The sequence below is a fragment of the Oncorhynchus keta genome, chromosome 30 (genome assembly GCF_023373465.1).
Source record: "Oncorhynchus keta strain PuntledgeMale-10-30-2019 chromosome 30, Oket_V2, whole genome shotgun sequence".
NCBI lineage: Eukaryota > Metazoa > Chordata > Actinopteri > Salmoniformes > Salmonidae > Oncorhynchus > Oncorhynchus keta.
Window position 1 is genome coordinate 30637085 of NC_068450.1, and position 17180 is coordinate 30654264.

General features: G+C 45.9%; 2 protein-coding genes across 6 annotated transcripts in view; one reads left to right on the top strand and one right to left on the bottom strand.

Moving 5' to 3' along the window:
- LOC118374637 (dedicator of cytokinesis protein 2-like) overlaps nucleotides 1–17180 on the top strand; it is a 179954-nt gene that overhangs the window by 91760 nt on the left and 71014 nt on the right. Inside the window, exon 26 of the mRNA XM_052488215.1 lies at nucleotides 1720–1815. Coding sequence (XP_052344175.1) covers nucleotides 1720–1815 — 96 coding nt within the window. The remainder of the gene's footprint in view (nucleotides 1–1719; nucleotides 1816–17180) is intronic.
- LOC118381082 (uncharacterized) overlaps nucleotides 8145–17180 on the bottom strand; it is a 42234-nt gene continuing 33198 nt past the window's right edge. For 2 of the 5 annotated variants that reach the window (XM_052488217.1, XM_052488221.1), the window contains one exon: nucleotides 16745–17097. The gene's annotated coding sequence lies outside the window, so the exon portion shown is untranslated. Of the gene's footprint in view, nucleotides 8427–9916; nucleotides 9967–16744; nucleotides 17098–17180 lie in introns of those variants that run through there. The other 3 variants (XM_052488218.1, XM_052488219.1, XM_052488220.1) reach the window with 3 other exon arrangements.

Consider the following 17180-nt stretch of genomic DNA (forward strand, 5'->3'; position numbering starts at 1 on the left):
TTGCATAGTTCTTCACGCCCCATTTCACTTCACTCACAGTCTCTCTCCCCCTCTGTCTCCTGCCTCTCTCTCTCTCCTCTCCTCCTCTAGACGCTCCCACACTGTGCTGCAGACTGAGTGATTGCCGTGGGGATGTAGAGTGTACCTGATTAAGTTGTCACGCCAAACATGTCTTTGAACTAGAGAGGGGAGAGACAGATACAGATGTCCTGGGGAATAGCACAGTGTGTGTGTGTGTGTCTGTGTGTGTTTAGGAGGAGTTGTGAGAGAGAGTTTATTTGAGGTAGAGGGAGCACTGTGTGACTCTGATCTGATTTAGCGAGGCGAGGGTGTCTGTGTGTGTGTGTGTGTGTGTGTGTGTGTGTGTGTGTGTGTGTGTGTGTGTGTGTGTGTGTGTGTGTGTGTGTGTGTGTGTGTGTGTGTGTGTGTGTGTGTGTGTGTGTGTGTGTGTGTGTGTGTGTGTGCTTGTCAAGGTGAGTTTGGGTTTGGGAGAGAGATATGATACAAAAAATATGCAGAACTGTCTTATTTAAAGTCATACAGACATAGGAACAACTGCTTCACTGCACTATGACAACTGTTTGTGTGTGATGACACATCCACTCTGCTCTGTTTACCTTGACGGTATCCAGTGACCAATTTCAAAATTTAATTTAATCATGTCTGCCTGCCTCAAATAAATCCCTTTAAATCACGTACCAACATGACCGACACACACACACACACACACACACACACACACACACACACACACACACACACACACACACACACACACACACACACACACACACACACACACACACACACACACACACACACACACACACACACACACACACACACACACACACACACACACACACACACACACACACACATACACACACACACACAGACACACACACACAGACACACACACACACACTCTCAGTTTTCAAAGTCTAGAGAACAACACAAGGCTTAAGATAGGGCTTGTCTCAAGGTACTGTAAATAAGCTGAACAGCCACACAGTCAGGGTCATTACAAGGTAACGTACTGGAGGACACAGCAGATGTTTTCCTGGATAGAGTAGCGAGCTGCCTCGCTGCACCACTGAGTGGGCTCACGCACACTGTCTGGAGGAGAGAGAGTGTGTGTGTGCAGTGCTCTGTAGCTCAGTGGTAGAGCATGGCCCTGCACCGCCAGGAGAGTGGGTTGGATCCCCTGGACGACATATATATGTAACAGGTGTCCACACTGGATTTGAATTAGCTGAATCACATGTATTATTATTATTATTACATGTCATTCCAGATTAAATGAATATGCAGTAGTTGATGAGGATACCTCGGTGACTCAAATAATCAATGACCTTTCACCTCTACTGTCATGTAGGTTACAGCAATTGTTTTAATGTTGTTTTAATTTAACCTTTATTTAACTAAGCAAGTCAGTTAAGAACAAATTCTTATTTACAATGACGACCTACCTGGGAACACTGAGTTAACTGCTTTGTAGAGATCTAAGACATCACTGATGAAAGCCTTAGTGAGTGATGTTGAGTGGATATAAAAGGTATGTATATGAGTCTGTCTAAAACATTTACAAACATGTCTCTCTTTTCACTCCAAATGGTTCATGACCTTCCTCTCCTTCTCTCTCTCTCGCTCTCTCTCTCTCTCTCTCTCTCTCTCTCTCTCTCTCTCTCTCTCTCTCTCTCTCTCACTCTCTTTCAGGGTGACACATTCCAGCATATTCAGGACATTGTGGTCAGTCTCCTCAGGACCATCAACCGTACAGTCATAACCATGGGTCGTGAACACGCCTTGATCGTGAGTAAACCTAATTACCCCCCTTCCCAAAGCAATAGTCCACTATTCACCAGTCAAATATTTGGAAGGCCACCAAAATTCCTGAAATTTCCATCCCTAACTATAGCATTAGAACTGCCAGACAGAGTTGCAATCTTCTTCAGAGATAGTCTACAGAGTTCTGTCTTACTATCCATGTCTGTGCCCAAAGAGCTTCTACTTTTAAAAATCCATCTTTCCAGAAACAAGTCTCTCACCGTTGCTACTTGTTACAATATATGTGCCTTGGACAATATATGTGAATTGATTGCCCCCCATCTATCTTCAGAACTCGTACTGTTTGGTGACCTAAACTGGGACATGCTTAACACCCCGGCCGTCCTACAATCTAAACTAGATGCCCTCAATCTCACACAAATGATCAATGAACCTACCAGGTACAACCCCAAACCCGTAAACACGGGCATCCTCATAGATATCATCCTGACCAACCTGCCCTTTAAATACACCTATGCTGTCTTCAACCAGGATCTCAGCGATCACTGCCTCATTGCCTGCGTCCGTAATGGGTACGCGGTCAAACGACGACCCCTCATCACTGTCAAACGCTCCCTAAAACACTTCAGCGAGCAGGCCTTTCTATTCGACCTGGCCCGGGTATCCTGGAAGGATTTTGACCTCCTTCAGTTAGTAGGGGATGCCTGGTTATTCTTTTAAAAGTGCTTTCCTCACCATCTTAAATAAGCATGCCCCATTCCAACAATTTTGAAACAGGAACAGATATAGCCCTTGGTTCACTCCAGACCTGCCTGCCCTTGACCAGCACAAAAACATCCTGTGGCATACTGTATTAGCATCGAATTGCCCCCATGATATGCTTTTCAGGGTAGTTAGGAACCAATATAGACAGGCAGTTAGGAAAACAACGGTTAGCTTTTTCAAACACAAATGTGCATCCTGTAGCACAAACTCCCAAAAGTTCTGGGACACAGTAAAGTCCATGGAGAATAAGGGCACCTCCTCCCAGCTGCCCACTGCACTGAGGCTAGGAAACACTGTCACCACGATAAATCCACAATAATTGAGCATTTCAATAAGCATTTTTCTACGGCTGGCCATGCTTTCCAACTGGCTACCCCTACCCTGGTAAACGGCTCTGCACCTAACACAGCATCTTGCCCAACCCCCCCCACACTTCTCATTCACCCAAATCCAGACAGCTAATGTTCTGAAAGAGCTACAAAATCTGGACCTCTACAAATCAGCTGGGCTAGACAATCTGGACCCTCTCTTTCTAAAATGATTTGCCGCAATTGTTGCAACCCCTATTACTAGCCTGTTCAACCTCTCTTTCGTATCGTCTGAGTTCCCCAAAGATTGGTAAGCTGCCGCGGTCATCCCCCTCTTCAAAGGGGAGACACTATAGACCCAAACTGTTACAGACCCATATCCATCCTACCCTGCCTTTCTAAGGTCTAAGGTATTCGAAAGCCAAGTTAACAAACAGATCACTGACCATTTCGAATCCCACCGTACCTTCTCCGCTATGCAATCTGGTTTCCGAGCTGCTGATAGGTGCACCTTAGCCACGCTCAAGGTTCTAAATGATATCATAACCGCCATCGATAAGAGACATTACTGTGCAGCCGTATTCATCGACCTGGCCAAGGCTTTTGACTCTGTCAATCACCACATTCTTATTGGCAGACTCAACAGCCTTGGTTTCTCAAATGACTGCCTCACCTGGTTCACCAACTAATTCTCAGACAGAGTTTAGTGTGTCAAATCGGATGGCCTGTTGTCCAGACCTCAGGCAGTCTCTATTGGGGTGCCACAGGGTTCAATTCTCAGTCTGACTATTTTCTCTGTATACATCAATGATGTTACTCTTGCTGCTGGTGATTCTCTGATTCACCTCTACGCAGACGACACCATTCTGCATACTTCTGGCTCTTCTTTGGACACTGGGTTAACTAACCTCCAGACGAGCTTCAATGCCATACAACTCTCCTTCCGTGGCCTCCAACTGCTCTTAAATGCAAGCAAAACTAAATGCATACTCTTCAACCGATTGCTGCCCGCACCTGCCAGCACGTCTAGCATCACTACTCTGGACGGTTCTGACAACTACAAATACCTAGATGTCTGGTTAGACTGTAAACTCTCCTTCCAGACTCACATTAAGCACCTTCAATCCAAATTTAAATTGGCTTCCTATTTCGTAACAAAGCATCCTTCACTCATGCTGCCAAACATACCCTCGTAAAACTGACTATCCTACCGATCCTTGACTTTGGCGATGTCATTTACAAAATAGCCTCCAACACTCTACTCAGCAAATTGGATGCAGTCTATCATAGTTCCATCCATTTTGTCACCAAAGCCACATATACACCCACCACTGTGACCTGTATGCTCTCGTTGGCTGGCCCTCGCTTAATATTCGTCGCCAAACCCACTGGCTCCAGGTCATCTATAAATCTTTGTTAGGTAAAGCCCCACCTTATCTCAGCTCACTGGTCACCACAGCAGCACCCACCCGTAGCACACGCTCCATACGGTATATTCACTGGTCACCCCCAAAGACAATTCCTCTTTTGGCCGCCTTTCCTTTCAGTTCTCTGCTGCCAATGATTGGAATGAATTGCAAAAATCACTGAAGCTGGAGACTCATATCTCCCTCAATAACTTTAAGCATCAGCTGTCAGAGCAGCTTACAGATCATTCCACCTGTACATAGCCCATCTGTAAATAGCCCACCCAACTACCTCATCCCCATAATGTTATTTTTTCTCCTTTGCACCCCAGTATCTCTACTCGCACATTCATCTTCTGCACATCTATCACTCCAGTGTTTAATTGCTAAATTGTAATTATTTTTCCACTACGGCCTATTTATTGCCTTACCTCCCTAATCTTACCTCATTTGCATAGATTGTATATAGACTTTTCTATTGTGTTATTGACTGTACGTTTGTTTAGTCCATGTGTAACTCTGTGTTGTTGTTTGTGTCGCACTGCTTTGCTTTATCTTGGCCAGGTCACAGTTGTAAATGAGAACTTGTTCTCAACTGGCCTACCTGGTTAAATAAAGGTGAAATATATTTTTTTCAACGATTACGTGTTTGCAGGGTTTTGCTCCAACCCAATTGACTTGGCTTCCCATACTGTCCTCCATAGTCTCCTACCATATAATTAGTGCAGTTGTAGAAGATGCTTTCCAGTTTATTGATCTTTACCTTAGTTGCCCTCTAAATGATTCTCTTCAGTCCTTTAAGTGTTTCTCAAATTGTTGCTTGGGTCCTGCTGGTGGCTGGTGGCTGGTGGCCAATTCCATTTGGGCCTTGACTTAAAAATGGAGTTCTGATTAAAAATAAGGGACTTGGCATTTTCTTGGAGAGAAAGTATTGATTGCTTCAGTCCGTCTTTCAGTTTAGTTACTTATTACACCTTTATTATACACTTTCAAATACCACAGTATTACCCTCCCAGACTAACCCCTCAGTTCTTATCATCCATCCATAGTACCACAGTATTACCCTCCTAGACTAACCCCTCAGTTCTTATCATCCATCCATAGTACCACAGTATTACCCTCCCAGACTAACCCCTCAGTTCTTACCATCCATCCATCCATAGTACCACAGTATTACTCTCCCAGAATAAACCCTCAGCTTTTACTAATCCTCCATAGTACCACAGTATTACCCTCCCAGACTAACCCTTCAGTTCTTACTATCCATCCATAGTGCCACAGTATTACCCTCCCAGACTAACCACTCAGTTCTTACCATCCATCCATAGTACCACAGTGTTACCCTCCCAGACTAACCCCTCAGCTCTTACCATCCATCCATAGTACCACAGTATTACCCTCCCAGACTAACCCTTCAGTTCTTACTATCCATCCATAGTGCCACAGTATTACCCTCCCAGACTAACCCCTCAGTTCTTACCATCCATCCATAGTACCACAGTGTTACCCTCCCAGACTAACCCCTCAGCTCTTACCATCCATCCATAGTACCACAGTATTACCCTCCCAGACTAACCCTTCAGTTCTTACTATCCATCCATAGTGCCACAGTATTACCCTCCCAGATTAACCCCTCAGTTCTTACCATCCATCCATAGTACCACAGTATTACCCTCCCAGACTAACCCCTCAGTTCTTACCATCCATCCATAGTACCACAGTATTACCCTCCCAGACTAACCCCTCAGTTCTTACTATCCATCCATAGCACCACAGTATTACCCTCCCAGACTAACCCCTCAGTTCTTACCATCCATCCATAGTACCACAGTATTACCCTCCTAGACTAACCCCTCAGTTCTTACCATCCATCCATAGTACCACAGTATTACCCTCCCAGACTAACCCCTCAGTTCTTACTATCCATCCATAGTGCCACAGTATTACCCTCCCAGACTAACCACTCAGTTCTTACCATCCATCCATAGTACCACAGTGTTACCCTCCCAGACTAACCCCTCAGCTCTTACCATCCATCCATAGTACCACAGTATTACCCTCCCAGACTAACCCTTCAGTTCTTACTATCCATCCATAGTGCCACAGTATTACCCTCCCAGACTAACCCCTCAGTTCTTACCATCCATCCATAGTACCACAGTGTTACCCTCCCAGACTAACCCCTCAGCTCTTACCATCCATCCATAGTACCACAGTATTACCCTCCCAGACTAACCCTTCAGTTCTTACTATCCATCCATAGTGCCACAGTATTACCCTCCCAGATTAACCCCTCAGTTCTTACCATCCATCCATAGTACCACAGTATTACCCTCCCAGACTAACCCCTCAGTTCTTACCATCCATCCATAGTACCACAGTATTACCCTCCCAGACTAACCCCTCAGTTCTTACTATCCATCCATAGCACCACAGTATTACCCTCCCAGACTAACCCCTCAGTTCTTACCATCCATCCATAGTACCACAGTATTACCCTCGTAGACTAACCCCTCAGTTCTTACCATCCATCCATAGTACCACAGTATTACCCTCCCAGACTAACCCCTCAGTTCTTACTATCCATCCATAGCACAACAGTATTACCCTCCCAGACTAACCCCTCAGCTTTTACTATCCATCCATAGTACCACAGTACTACCCTCCCAGACTAACCCTTCAGTTCTTACCATCCATCCATATTACCACAGTATAACCCTCCCAGACTAACCCCTCAGTTCTTACCATCCATCCATCCATAGTACCACAGTATTACCCTCCTAGACTAACCCCTCAGTTCTTACCATCCATCCATAGTACCACAGTATTACCCTCCCAGAAAAACCACTCAGTTCTTACCATCCATCCATAGTACCGCAGTATTACCCTCCCAGACTAACCCCTCAGTCCTTACCATCCATCCATAGTACCACAGTATTACCCTCCTAGACTAACCCCTCAGTTCTTACCATCCATCCATAGTACCACAGTATTACCCTCCCAGACTAACCCCTCAGTTCTTACTATCCATCCATAGCACCACAGTATTACCCTCCCAGACTAACCCCTCAGCTTTTACTATCCATCCATAGTACCACAGTACTACCCTCCCAGACTTACCCCTCAGTTCTTACCATCCATCCATATTACCACAGTATAACCCTCCCAGACTAACCCCTCAGTTCTTACCATCCATCCATAGTACCACAGTATTACCCTGTCTGACTAACCCCTCAGTTCTTACCATCCATCCATCCATAGTACCACAGTATTACCCTCCCAGACTAAACCCTCAGCTTTTACTAATCCTCCATAGTACCACAGTATTACCCTCCCAGACTAACCCCTCAGTTCTTACCATCCATCCATAGTACCACAGTATAACCCTCCCAGACTAACCCCTCAGTTCTTACCATCCATCCATAGTACCACAGTATTACCCCCCAGACTAAACCCCTCAGTTCTTTCCATCCATCCATAGTACCACAGTATAACCCTTCTAGACTAACCCCTCAGTTCTTACCATCCATCCATAGTACCACAGTATTACCCTCCTAGACTAACCCCTCAGTTCTTCCTATCCATCCATAGCACCACAGTTTTACCCTCCCAGACAAACCCCTCAGCTTTTACTATCCATCCATAGTACCACAGTATAACCCTCCCAGACTAACCCCTCAGTTCTTACTATCCATCCATAGTACCACAGTATTACCCTCCTAGACTAACCCCTCAGTTCTTACCATCCATCCATAGTACCACAGTATTACCCTCCCAGACTAACCATTCAGTTCTTACTATCCATCCATAGCACCACAGTATTACCCTCCCAGACTAACCCCTCAGCTTTTACTATCCATCCATAGTACCACAGTATTACCCTCCCAGACTTACCCCTCAGTTCTTACCATCCATCCATATTACCACAGTATAACCCTCCCAGACTAACCCCTCAGTTCTTTCCATCCATCCATCCATAGTACCACAGTATAACCCTCCCAGACTAACCCCTCAGTTCTTACCATCCATAGTACCACAGTATTACCCTCCCAGACTAACCCCTCAGTTCTTACCATCCATCCATAGTACCACAGTATTACCCTCCCAGACTAACCCCTCAGTTCTTACTATCCATCCATAGCACCACAGCATTACCCTCCCAGACTTACCCCTCAGTTCTTACCATCCATCCATAGTACCACAGTATTACCCTCCCAGACTTACCCCTCAGTTCTTACCATCCATCCATAGTACCACAGTATTACCCTCCCAGACTTACCCCTCAGTTCTTACCATCCATCCATATTACCACAGTATTACCCTGCCAGACTAACCCCTCAGTTCTTACCATCCACCCATCCATAGTACCACAGTATTACCCTCCTAGACTAACCCCTCAGTTCTTACCATCCATCCATAGTACCACAGTATTACCCTCCTAGTCTAACCCCTAAGTTCTTACCATCCATCCATAGTACCACAGTATTACCCTCCCAGACTAACCCCTCAGTTCTTACCATCCATCCATCCATAGTACCACAGTATTACCCTCCCAGACTAAACCCTCAGCTTTTACTAATCCTCCATAGTACCACAGTATTACCCTCCCAGACTAACCCCTCAGTTCTTACCATCCATCCATAGTACCACAGTATTACCCTCCCAGACTAACCCTTCAGTTCTTACTATCCATCCATAGTGCCACAGTATTACCCTCCCAGACTAACCCCTCAGTTCTTACCATCCATCCATAGTACCACAGTATTACCCTCCCAGACTAACCCCTCAGTTCTTACCATCCATCCATAGTACCACAGTATTACCCTCCCAGACTAACCCCTCAGTTCTTACTATCCATCCATAGCACCACAGCATTACCCTCCCAGACTTACCCCTCAGTTCTTACCATCCATCCATATTACCACAGTATAACCCTCCCAGACTAACCCCTCAGTTCTTACCATCCATAGTACCACAGTATTACCCTGCCAGACTAACCCCTCAGTTCTTACCATCCATCCATAGTACCACAGTATTACCCTCCTAGACTAACCCCTCAGTTCTTACCATCCATCCATAGTACCACAGTATTACCCTCCCAGACTAAACCCTCAGTTCTTACCATCCATCCATCCATAGTACCACAGTATAACCCTCCCAGACTAACCCCTCAGTTCTTACCATCCATAGTACCACAGTATTACCCTCCCAGACTAACCCCTCAGTTCTTACCATCCATCCATAGTACCACAGTATTACCCTCCCAGACTAACCCCTCAGTTCTTACTATCCATCCATAGCACCACAGCATTACCCTCCCAGACTTACCCCTCAGTTCTTACCATCCATCCATATTACCACAGTATAACCCTCCCAGACTAACCCCTCAGTTCTTACCATCCATAGTACCACAGTATTACCCTGCCAGACTAACCCCTCAGTTCTTACCATCCATCCATAGTACCACAGTATTACCCTCCTAGACTAACCCCTCAGTTCTTACCATCCATCCATAGTACCACAGTATTACCCTCCCAGACTAACCCCTCAGTTCTTACTATCCATCCATAGCACCACAGTATTACCCTCCCAGACTAACCCCTCAGCTTTTACTATCCATCCATAGTACCACAGTACTACCCTCCCAGACTAACCCCTCAGTTCTTACTATCCATCCATAGCACCACAGCATTACCCTCCCAGACTTACCCCTCAGTTCTTACCATCCATCCATATTACCACAGTATAACCCTCCCTAACTCCTCCCTCAGTTCTTACCATCCATAGTACCACAGTATTACCCTGCCAGACTAACCCCTCAGTTCTTACCATCCATCCATAGTACCACAGTATTACCCTCCTAGACTAACCCCTCAGTTCTTACCATCCATCCATAGTACCACAGTATTACCCTCCCAGACTAAACCCTCAGTTCTTACCATCCATCCATCCATAGTACCACAGTATAACCCTCCCAGACTAACCCCTCAGTTCTTACCATCCATAGTACCACAGTATTACCCTCCCAGACTAACCCCTCAGTTCTTACCATCCATCCATAGTACCACAGTATTACCCTCCCAGACTAACCCCTCAGTTCTTACTATCCATCCATAGCACCACAGCATTACCCTCCCAGACTTACCCCTCAGTTCTTACCATCCATCCATATTACCACAGTATAACCCTCCCAGACTAACCCCTCAGTTCTTACCATCCATAGTACCACAGTATTACCCTGCCAGACTAACCCCTCAGTTCTTACCATCCATCCATAGTACCACAGTATTACCCTCCTAGACTAACCCCTCAGTTCTTACCATCCATCCATAGTACCACAGTATTACCCTCCCAGACTAACCCCTCAGTTCTTACTATCCATCCATAGCACCACAGTATTACCCTCCCAGACTAACCCCTCAGCTTTTACTATCCATCCAGAGTACCACAGTATTACCCTCCCAGACTTACCCCTCAGTTCTTACCATCCATCCATATTACCACAGTATAACCCTCCCAGACTAACCCCTCAGTTCTTACCATCCATCCATAGTACCACAGTATTACCCTGTCTGACTAACCCCTCAGTTCTTACCATCCATCCATCCATAGTACCACAGTATTACCCTCCCAGACTAAACCCTCAGCTTTTACTAATCCTCCATAGTACCACAGTATTACCCTGCCAGACTAACCCCTCAGTTCTTACCATCCATCCATCCATAGTACCACAGTATTACCCTCCTAGACTAACCCCTCAGTTCTTACCATCCATCCATAGTACCACAGTATTACCCTCCTAGTCTAACCCCTCAGTTCTTACCATCCATCCATAGTACCACAGTATTACCCTCCCAGACTAACCCCTCAGTTCTTACCATCCATCCATCCATAGTACCACAGTATTACCCTCCCAGACTAAACCCTCAGCTTTTACTAATCCTCCATAGTACCACAGTATTACCCTCCCAGACTAACCCCTCAGTTCTTACCATCCATCCATAGTACCACAGTATTACCCTCCCAGACTAACCCTTCAGTTCTTACTATCCATCCATAGTGCCACAGTATTACCCTCCCAGACTAACCCCTCAGTTCTTACCATCCATCCATAGTACCACAGTATTACCCTCCCAGACTAACCCCTCAGTTCTTACCATCCATCCATAGTACCACAGTATTACCCTCCCAGACTAACCCCTCAGTTCTTACTATCCATCCATAGCACCACAGCATTACCCTCCCAGACTTACCCCTCAGTTCTTACCATCCATCCATATTACCACAGTATAACCCTCCCAGACTAACCCCTCAGTTCTTACCATCCATAGTACCACAGTATTACCCTGCCAGACTAACCCCTCAGTTCTTACCATCCATCCATAGTACCACAGTATTACCCTCCCAGACTAACCCCTCAGTTCTTACCATCCATCCATAGTACCACAGTATTACCCTCCCAGACTAACCCTTCAGTTCTTACTATCCATCCATAGTGCCACAGTATTACCCTCCCAGACTAACCCCTCAGTTCTTACCATCCATCCATAGTACCACAGTATTACCCTCCCAGACTAAACCCTCAGCTTTTACTAATCCTCCATAGTACCACAGTATTACCCTCCCAGACTAACCCTTCAGTTCTTACTATCCATCCATAGTGCCACAGTATTACCCTCCCAGACTAACCCCTCAGTTCTTACCATCCATCCATAGTACCATAGTATTACCCTCCCAGACTAACCCCTCAGTTCTTACCATCCATCCATAGTACCACAGTATAACCCTCCCAGACTAACCCCTCAGTTCTTACCATCCATCCATAGTACCACAGTATTACCCTCCCAGACTAACCCCTCAGTTCTTACCATCCATCCATAGTGCCACAGTATTACCCTCCCAGACTAACCCCTCAGTTCTTACCATCCATCCATAGTACCACAGTATTACCCTCCCAGACTAACCCCTCAGTTCTTACCATCCATCCATAGTACCACAGTATAACCCTCCCAGACTAACCCCTCAGTTCTTACCATCCATCCATAGTACCACAGTATTACCCCCCAGACTAAACCCCTCAGTTCTTTCCATCCATCCATAGTACCACAGTATTACCCTCCTAGACTAACCCCTCAGTTCTTACTATCCATCCATAGCACCACAGTATTACCCTCCCAGACTAACCCCTCAGCTTTTACTATCCATCCATAGTACCACAGTATAACCCTCCCAGACTAACCCCTCAGTTCTTACCATCCATCCATATTACCACAGTATAACCCTCCCAGACTAACCCCTCAGTTCTTACTATCCATCCATAGTACCACAGTATTACCCTCCTAGACTAACCCCTCAGTTCTTACCATCCATCCATAGTACCACAGTATTACCCTCCCAGACTAACCCTTCAGTTCTTACTATCCATCCATAGCACCACAGTATTACCCTCCCAGACTAACCCCTCAGCTTTTACTATCCATCCATAGTTCCACAGTATTACCCTCCCAGACTAACCCCTCAGTTCTTACTATCCATCCATAGCACCGCAGCATTACCCTCCCAGACTTACCCCTCAGTTCTTACCATCCATCCATATTACCACAGTATAACCCTCCCAGACTAACCCCTCAGTTCTTACCATCCACAGTACCACAGTATTACCCTGCCAGACTAACCCCTCAGTTCTTACCATCCATCCATAGTACCACAGTATTACCCTCCCAGACTAAACCCTCAGTTCTTACCATCCATCCATCCATAGTACCACAGTATAACCCTCCCAGACTAACCCCTCAGTTCTTAACATCCATAGTACCACAGTATTACCCTCCCAGACTAACCCCTCAGTTCTTACCATCCATCTATAGTACCACAGTATTACAATCCCAGACTAACCCCTCAGTTCTTACCATCCATCCATAGTACCACAGTATTACCCTCCCAGACTAACCCTTCAGTTCTTACTATCCATCCATAGTGCCACAGTATTACCCTCCCAGACTAACCCCTCAGTTCTTACCATCCATCCATAGTACCACAGTATTACCCTCCCAGACTAACCCCTCAGTTCTTACCATCCATCCATATTACCACAGTATAACCCTCCCAGAGTAACCCCTCAGTTCTTACCATCCATCCATAGTACCACACTATTACCCTGCCTGACTAACCCCTCAGTTCTTACCATCCATCCATCCATAGTACCACAGTATTACCCTCCCATACTTACCCCTCAGTTCTTACCATCCATCCATCCATAGTACCACAGTATTACCCTTCCAGACTAAACCCTCAGCTTTTACTAATCCTCCATAGTACCACAGTATTACCCTCCCAGACTAACCCTTCAGTTCTTACTATCCATCCATAGTGCCACAGTATTACCCTCCCAGACTAACCCCTCAGTTCTTACCATCCATCCATAGTACCACAGTATTACCCTCCCAGACTAACCCCTCAGTTCTTACCATCCATCCATAGTACCACAGTATAACCCTCCCAGACTAACCCCTCAGGTCTTACCATCCATCCATAGTACCACAGTATTACCCCCCAGACTAAACCCCTCAGTTCTTTCCATCCATCCATAGTACCACAGTATAACCCTTCTAGACTAACCCCTCAGTTCTTACCATCCATCCATAGTACCACAGTATTACCCTCCTAGACTAACCCCTCAGTTCTTACTATCCATCCATAGCACCACAGTATTACCCTCCCAGACTAACCCCTCAGCTTTTACTATCCATCCATAGTACCACAGTATAACCCTCCCAGACTAACCCCTCAGTTCTTACCATCCATCCATATTACCACAGTATAACCCTCCCAGACTAACCCCTCAGCTCTTACTATCCATCCATAGTACCACAGTATTACCCTCCTAGACTAACCCCTCAGTTCTTACCATCCATCCATAGTACCACAGTATTACCCTCCCAGACTAACCCTTCAGTTCTTACTATCCATCCATAGCACCACAGTATTACCCTCCCAGACTAACCCCTCAGCTTTTACTATCCATCCATAGTACCACAGTATTACCCTCCCAGACTTACCCCTCAGTTCTTACCATCCATCCATATTACCACAGTATAACCCTCCCAGACTAACCCCTCAGTTCTTACCATCCATCCATAGTACCACAGTATTACCCTGCCAGACTAACCCCTCAGTTCTTACCATCCATCCATCCATAGTACCACAGTATTACCCTCCTAGACTAACCCCTCAGTTCTTACCATCCATCCATAGTACCACAGTATTACCCTCCCAGACTTACCCCTCAGTTCTTACCATCCATCCATATTACCACAGTATAACCCTCCCAGAGTAACCCCTCAGTTCTTACCATCCATCCATAGTACCACACTATTACCCTGCCTGACTAACCCCTCAGTTCTTACCATCCATCCATCCATAGTACCACAGTATTACCCTCCCAGACTTACCCCTCAGTTCTTACCATCCATCCATCCATAGTACCACAGTATTACCCTCCCAGACTAACCCCTCAGCTTTTACTATCCATCCATAGTACCACAGTATTACCCTCCCAGACTTACCCCTCAGTTCTTACCATCCATCCATATTACCACAGTATAACCCTCCCAGACTAACCCCTCAGTTCTTACCATCCATCCATAGTACCACAGTATTACCCTGCCAGACTAACCCCTCAGTTCTTACCATCCATCCATCCATAGTACCACAGTATTACCCTCCTAGACTAACCCCTCAGTTCTTACCATCCATCCATAGTACCACAGTATTACCCTCCCAGACTTACCCCTCAGTTCTTACCATCCATCCATATTACCACAGTATAACCCTCCCAGAGTAACCCCTCAGTTCTTACCATCCATCCATAGTACCACACTATTACCCTGCCTGACTAACCCCTCAGTTCTTACCATCCATCCATCCATAGTACCACAGTATTACCCTCCCAGACTTACCCCTCAGTTCTTACCATCCATCCATCCATAGTACCACAGTATTACCCTTCCAGACTAAACCCTCAGCTTTTACTAATCCTCCATAGTACCACAGTATTACCCTCCCAGACTAACCCTTCAGTTCTTACTATCCATCCATAGTGCCACAGTATTACCCTCCCAGACTAACCCCTCAGTTCTTACCATCCATCCATAGTACCACAGTATTACCCTCCCAGACTAACCCCTCAGTTCTTACCATCCATCCATAGTACCACAGTATAACCCTCCCAGACTAACCCCTCAGGTCTTACCATCCATCCATAGTACCACAGTATTACCCCCCCCAGACTAAACCCCTCAGTTCTTTCCATCCATCCATAGTACCACAGTATAACCCTTCTAGACTAACCCCTCAGTTCTTACCATCCATCCATAGTACCACAGTATTACCCTCCTAGACTAACCCCTCAGTTCTTACTATCCATCCATAGCACCACAGTATTACCCTCCCAGACTAACCCCTCAGCTTTTACTATCCATCCATAGTACCACAGTATAACCCTCCCAGACTAACCCCTCAGTTCTTACCATCCATCCATATTACCACAGTATAACCCTCCCAGACTAACCCCTCAGTTCTTACTATCCATCCATAGTACCACAGTATTACCCTCCTAGACTAACCCCTCAGTTCTTACCATCCATCCATAGTACCACAGTATTACCCTCCCAGACTAACCCTTCAGTTCTTACTATCCATCCATAGCACCACAGTATTACCCTCCCAGACTAACCCCTCAGCTTTTACTATCCATCCATAGTACCACAGTATTACCCTCCCAGACTTACCCCTCAGTTCTTACCATCCATCCATATTACCACAGTATAACCCTCCCAGACTAACCCCTCAGTTCTTACCATCCATCCATAGTACCACAGTATTACCCTGCCAGACTAACCCCTCAGTTCTTACCATCCATCCATCCATAGTACCACAGTATTACCCTCCTAGACTAACCCCTCAGTTCTTACCATCCATCCATAGTACCACAGTATTACCCTCCTAGTCTAACCCCCAGTTCTTACCATCCATCCATAGTACCACAGTAATACCCTCCCAGACTAACCCCTCAGTTCTTACCATCCATCCATCCATAGTACCACAGTATTACCCTCCCAGACTAAACCCTCAGCTTTTACTAATCCTCCATAGTACCACAGTATTACCCTCCCAGACTAACCCCTCAGTTCTTACCATCCATCCATAGTACCACAGTATTACCCTCCCAGACTAACCCTTCAGTTCTTACTATCCATCCATAGTGCCACAGTATTACCCTCCCAGACTAACCCCTCAGTTCTTACCATCCATCCATAGTACCACAGTATTACCCTCCCAGACTAACCCCTCAGTTCTTACCATCATCCATAGTACCACAGTATTACCCTCCCAGACTAACCCCTCAGTTCTTACTATCCATCCATAGCACCACAGCATTACCCTCCCAGACTTACCCCTCAGTTCTTACCATCCATCCATATTACCACAGTATAACCCTCCCAGACTAACCCCTCAGTTCTTACCATCCATCCATATTACCACAGTATAACCCTCCCAGACTAACCCCTCAGTTCTTACTATCCATCCATAGTACCACAGTATTACCCTCCTAGACTAACCCCTCAGTTCTTACCATCCATCCATAGTACCACAGTATTACCCTCCCAGACTAACCCTTCAGTTCTTACTATCCATCCATAGCACCACAGTATTACCCTCCCAGACTAACCCCTCAGCTTTTACTATCCATCCATAGTACCACAGTATTACCCTCCCAGACTAACCCCTCAGTTCTTACTATCCATCCATAGCACCACAGCATTACCCTCCCAGACTTACCCCTCAGTTCTTACCATCCATCCATATTACCACAGTATAACCCTCCCAGACTAAACCCTCAGTTCTTACC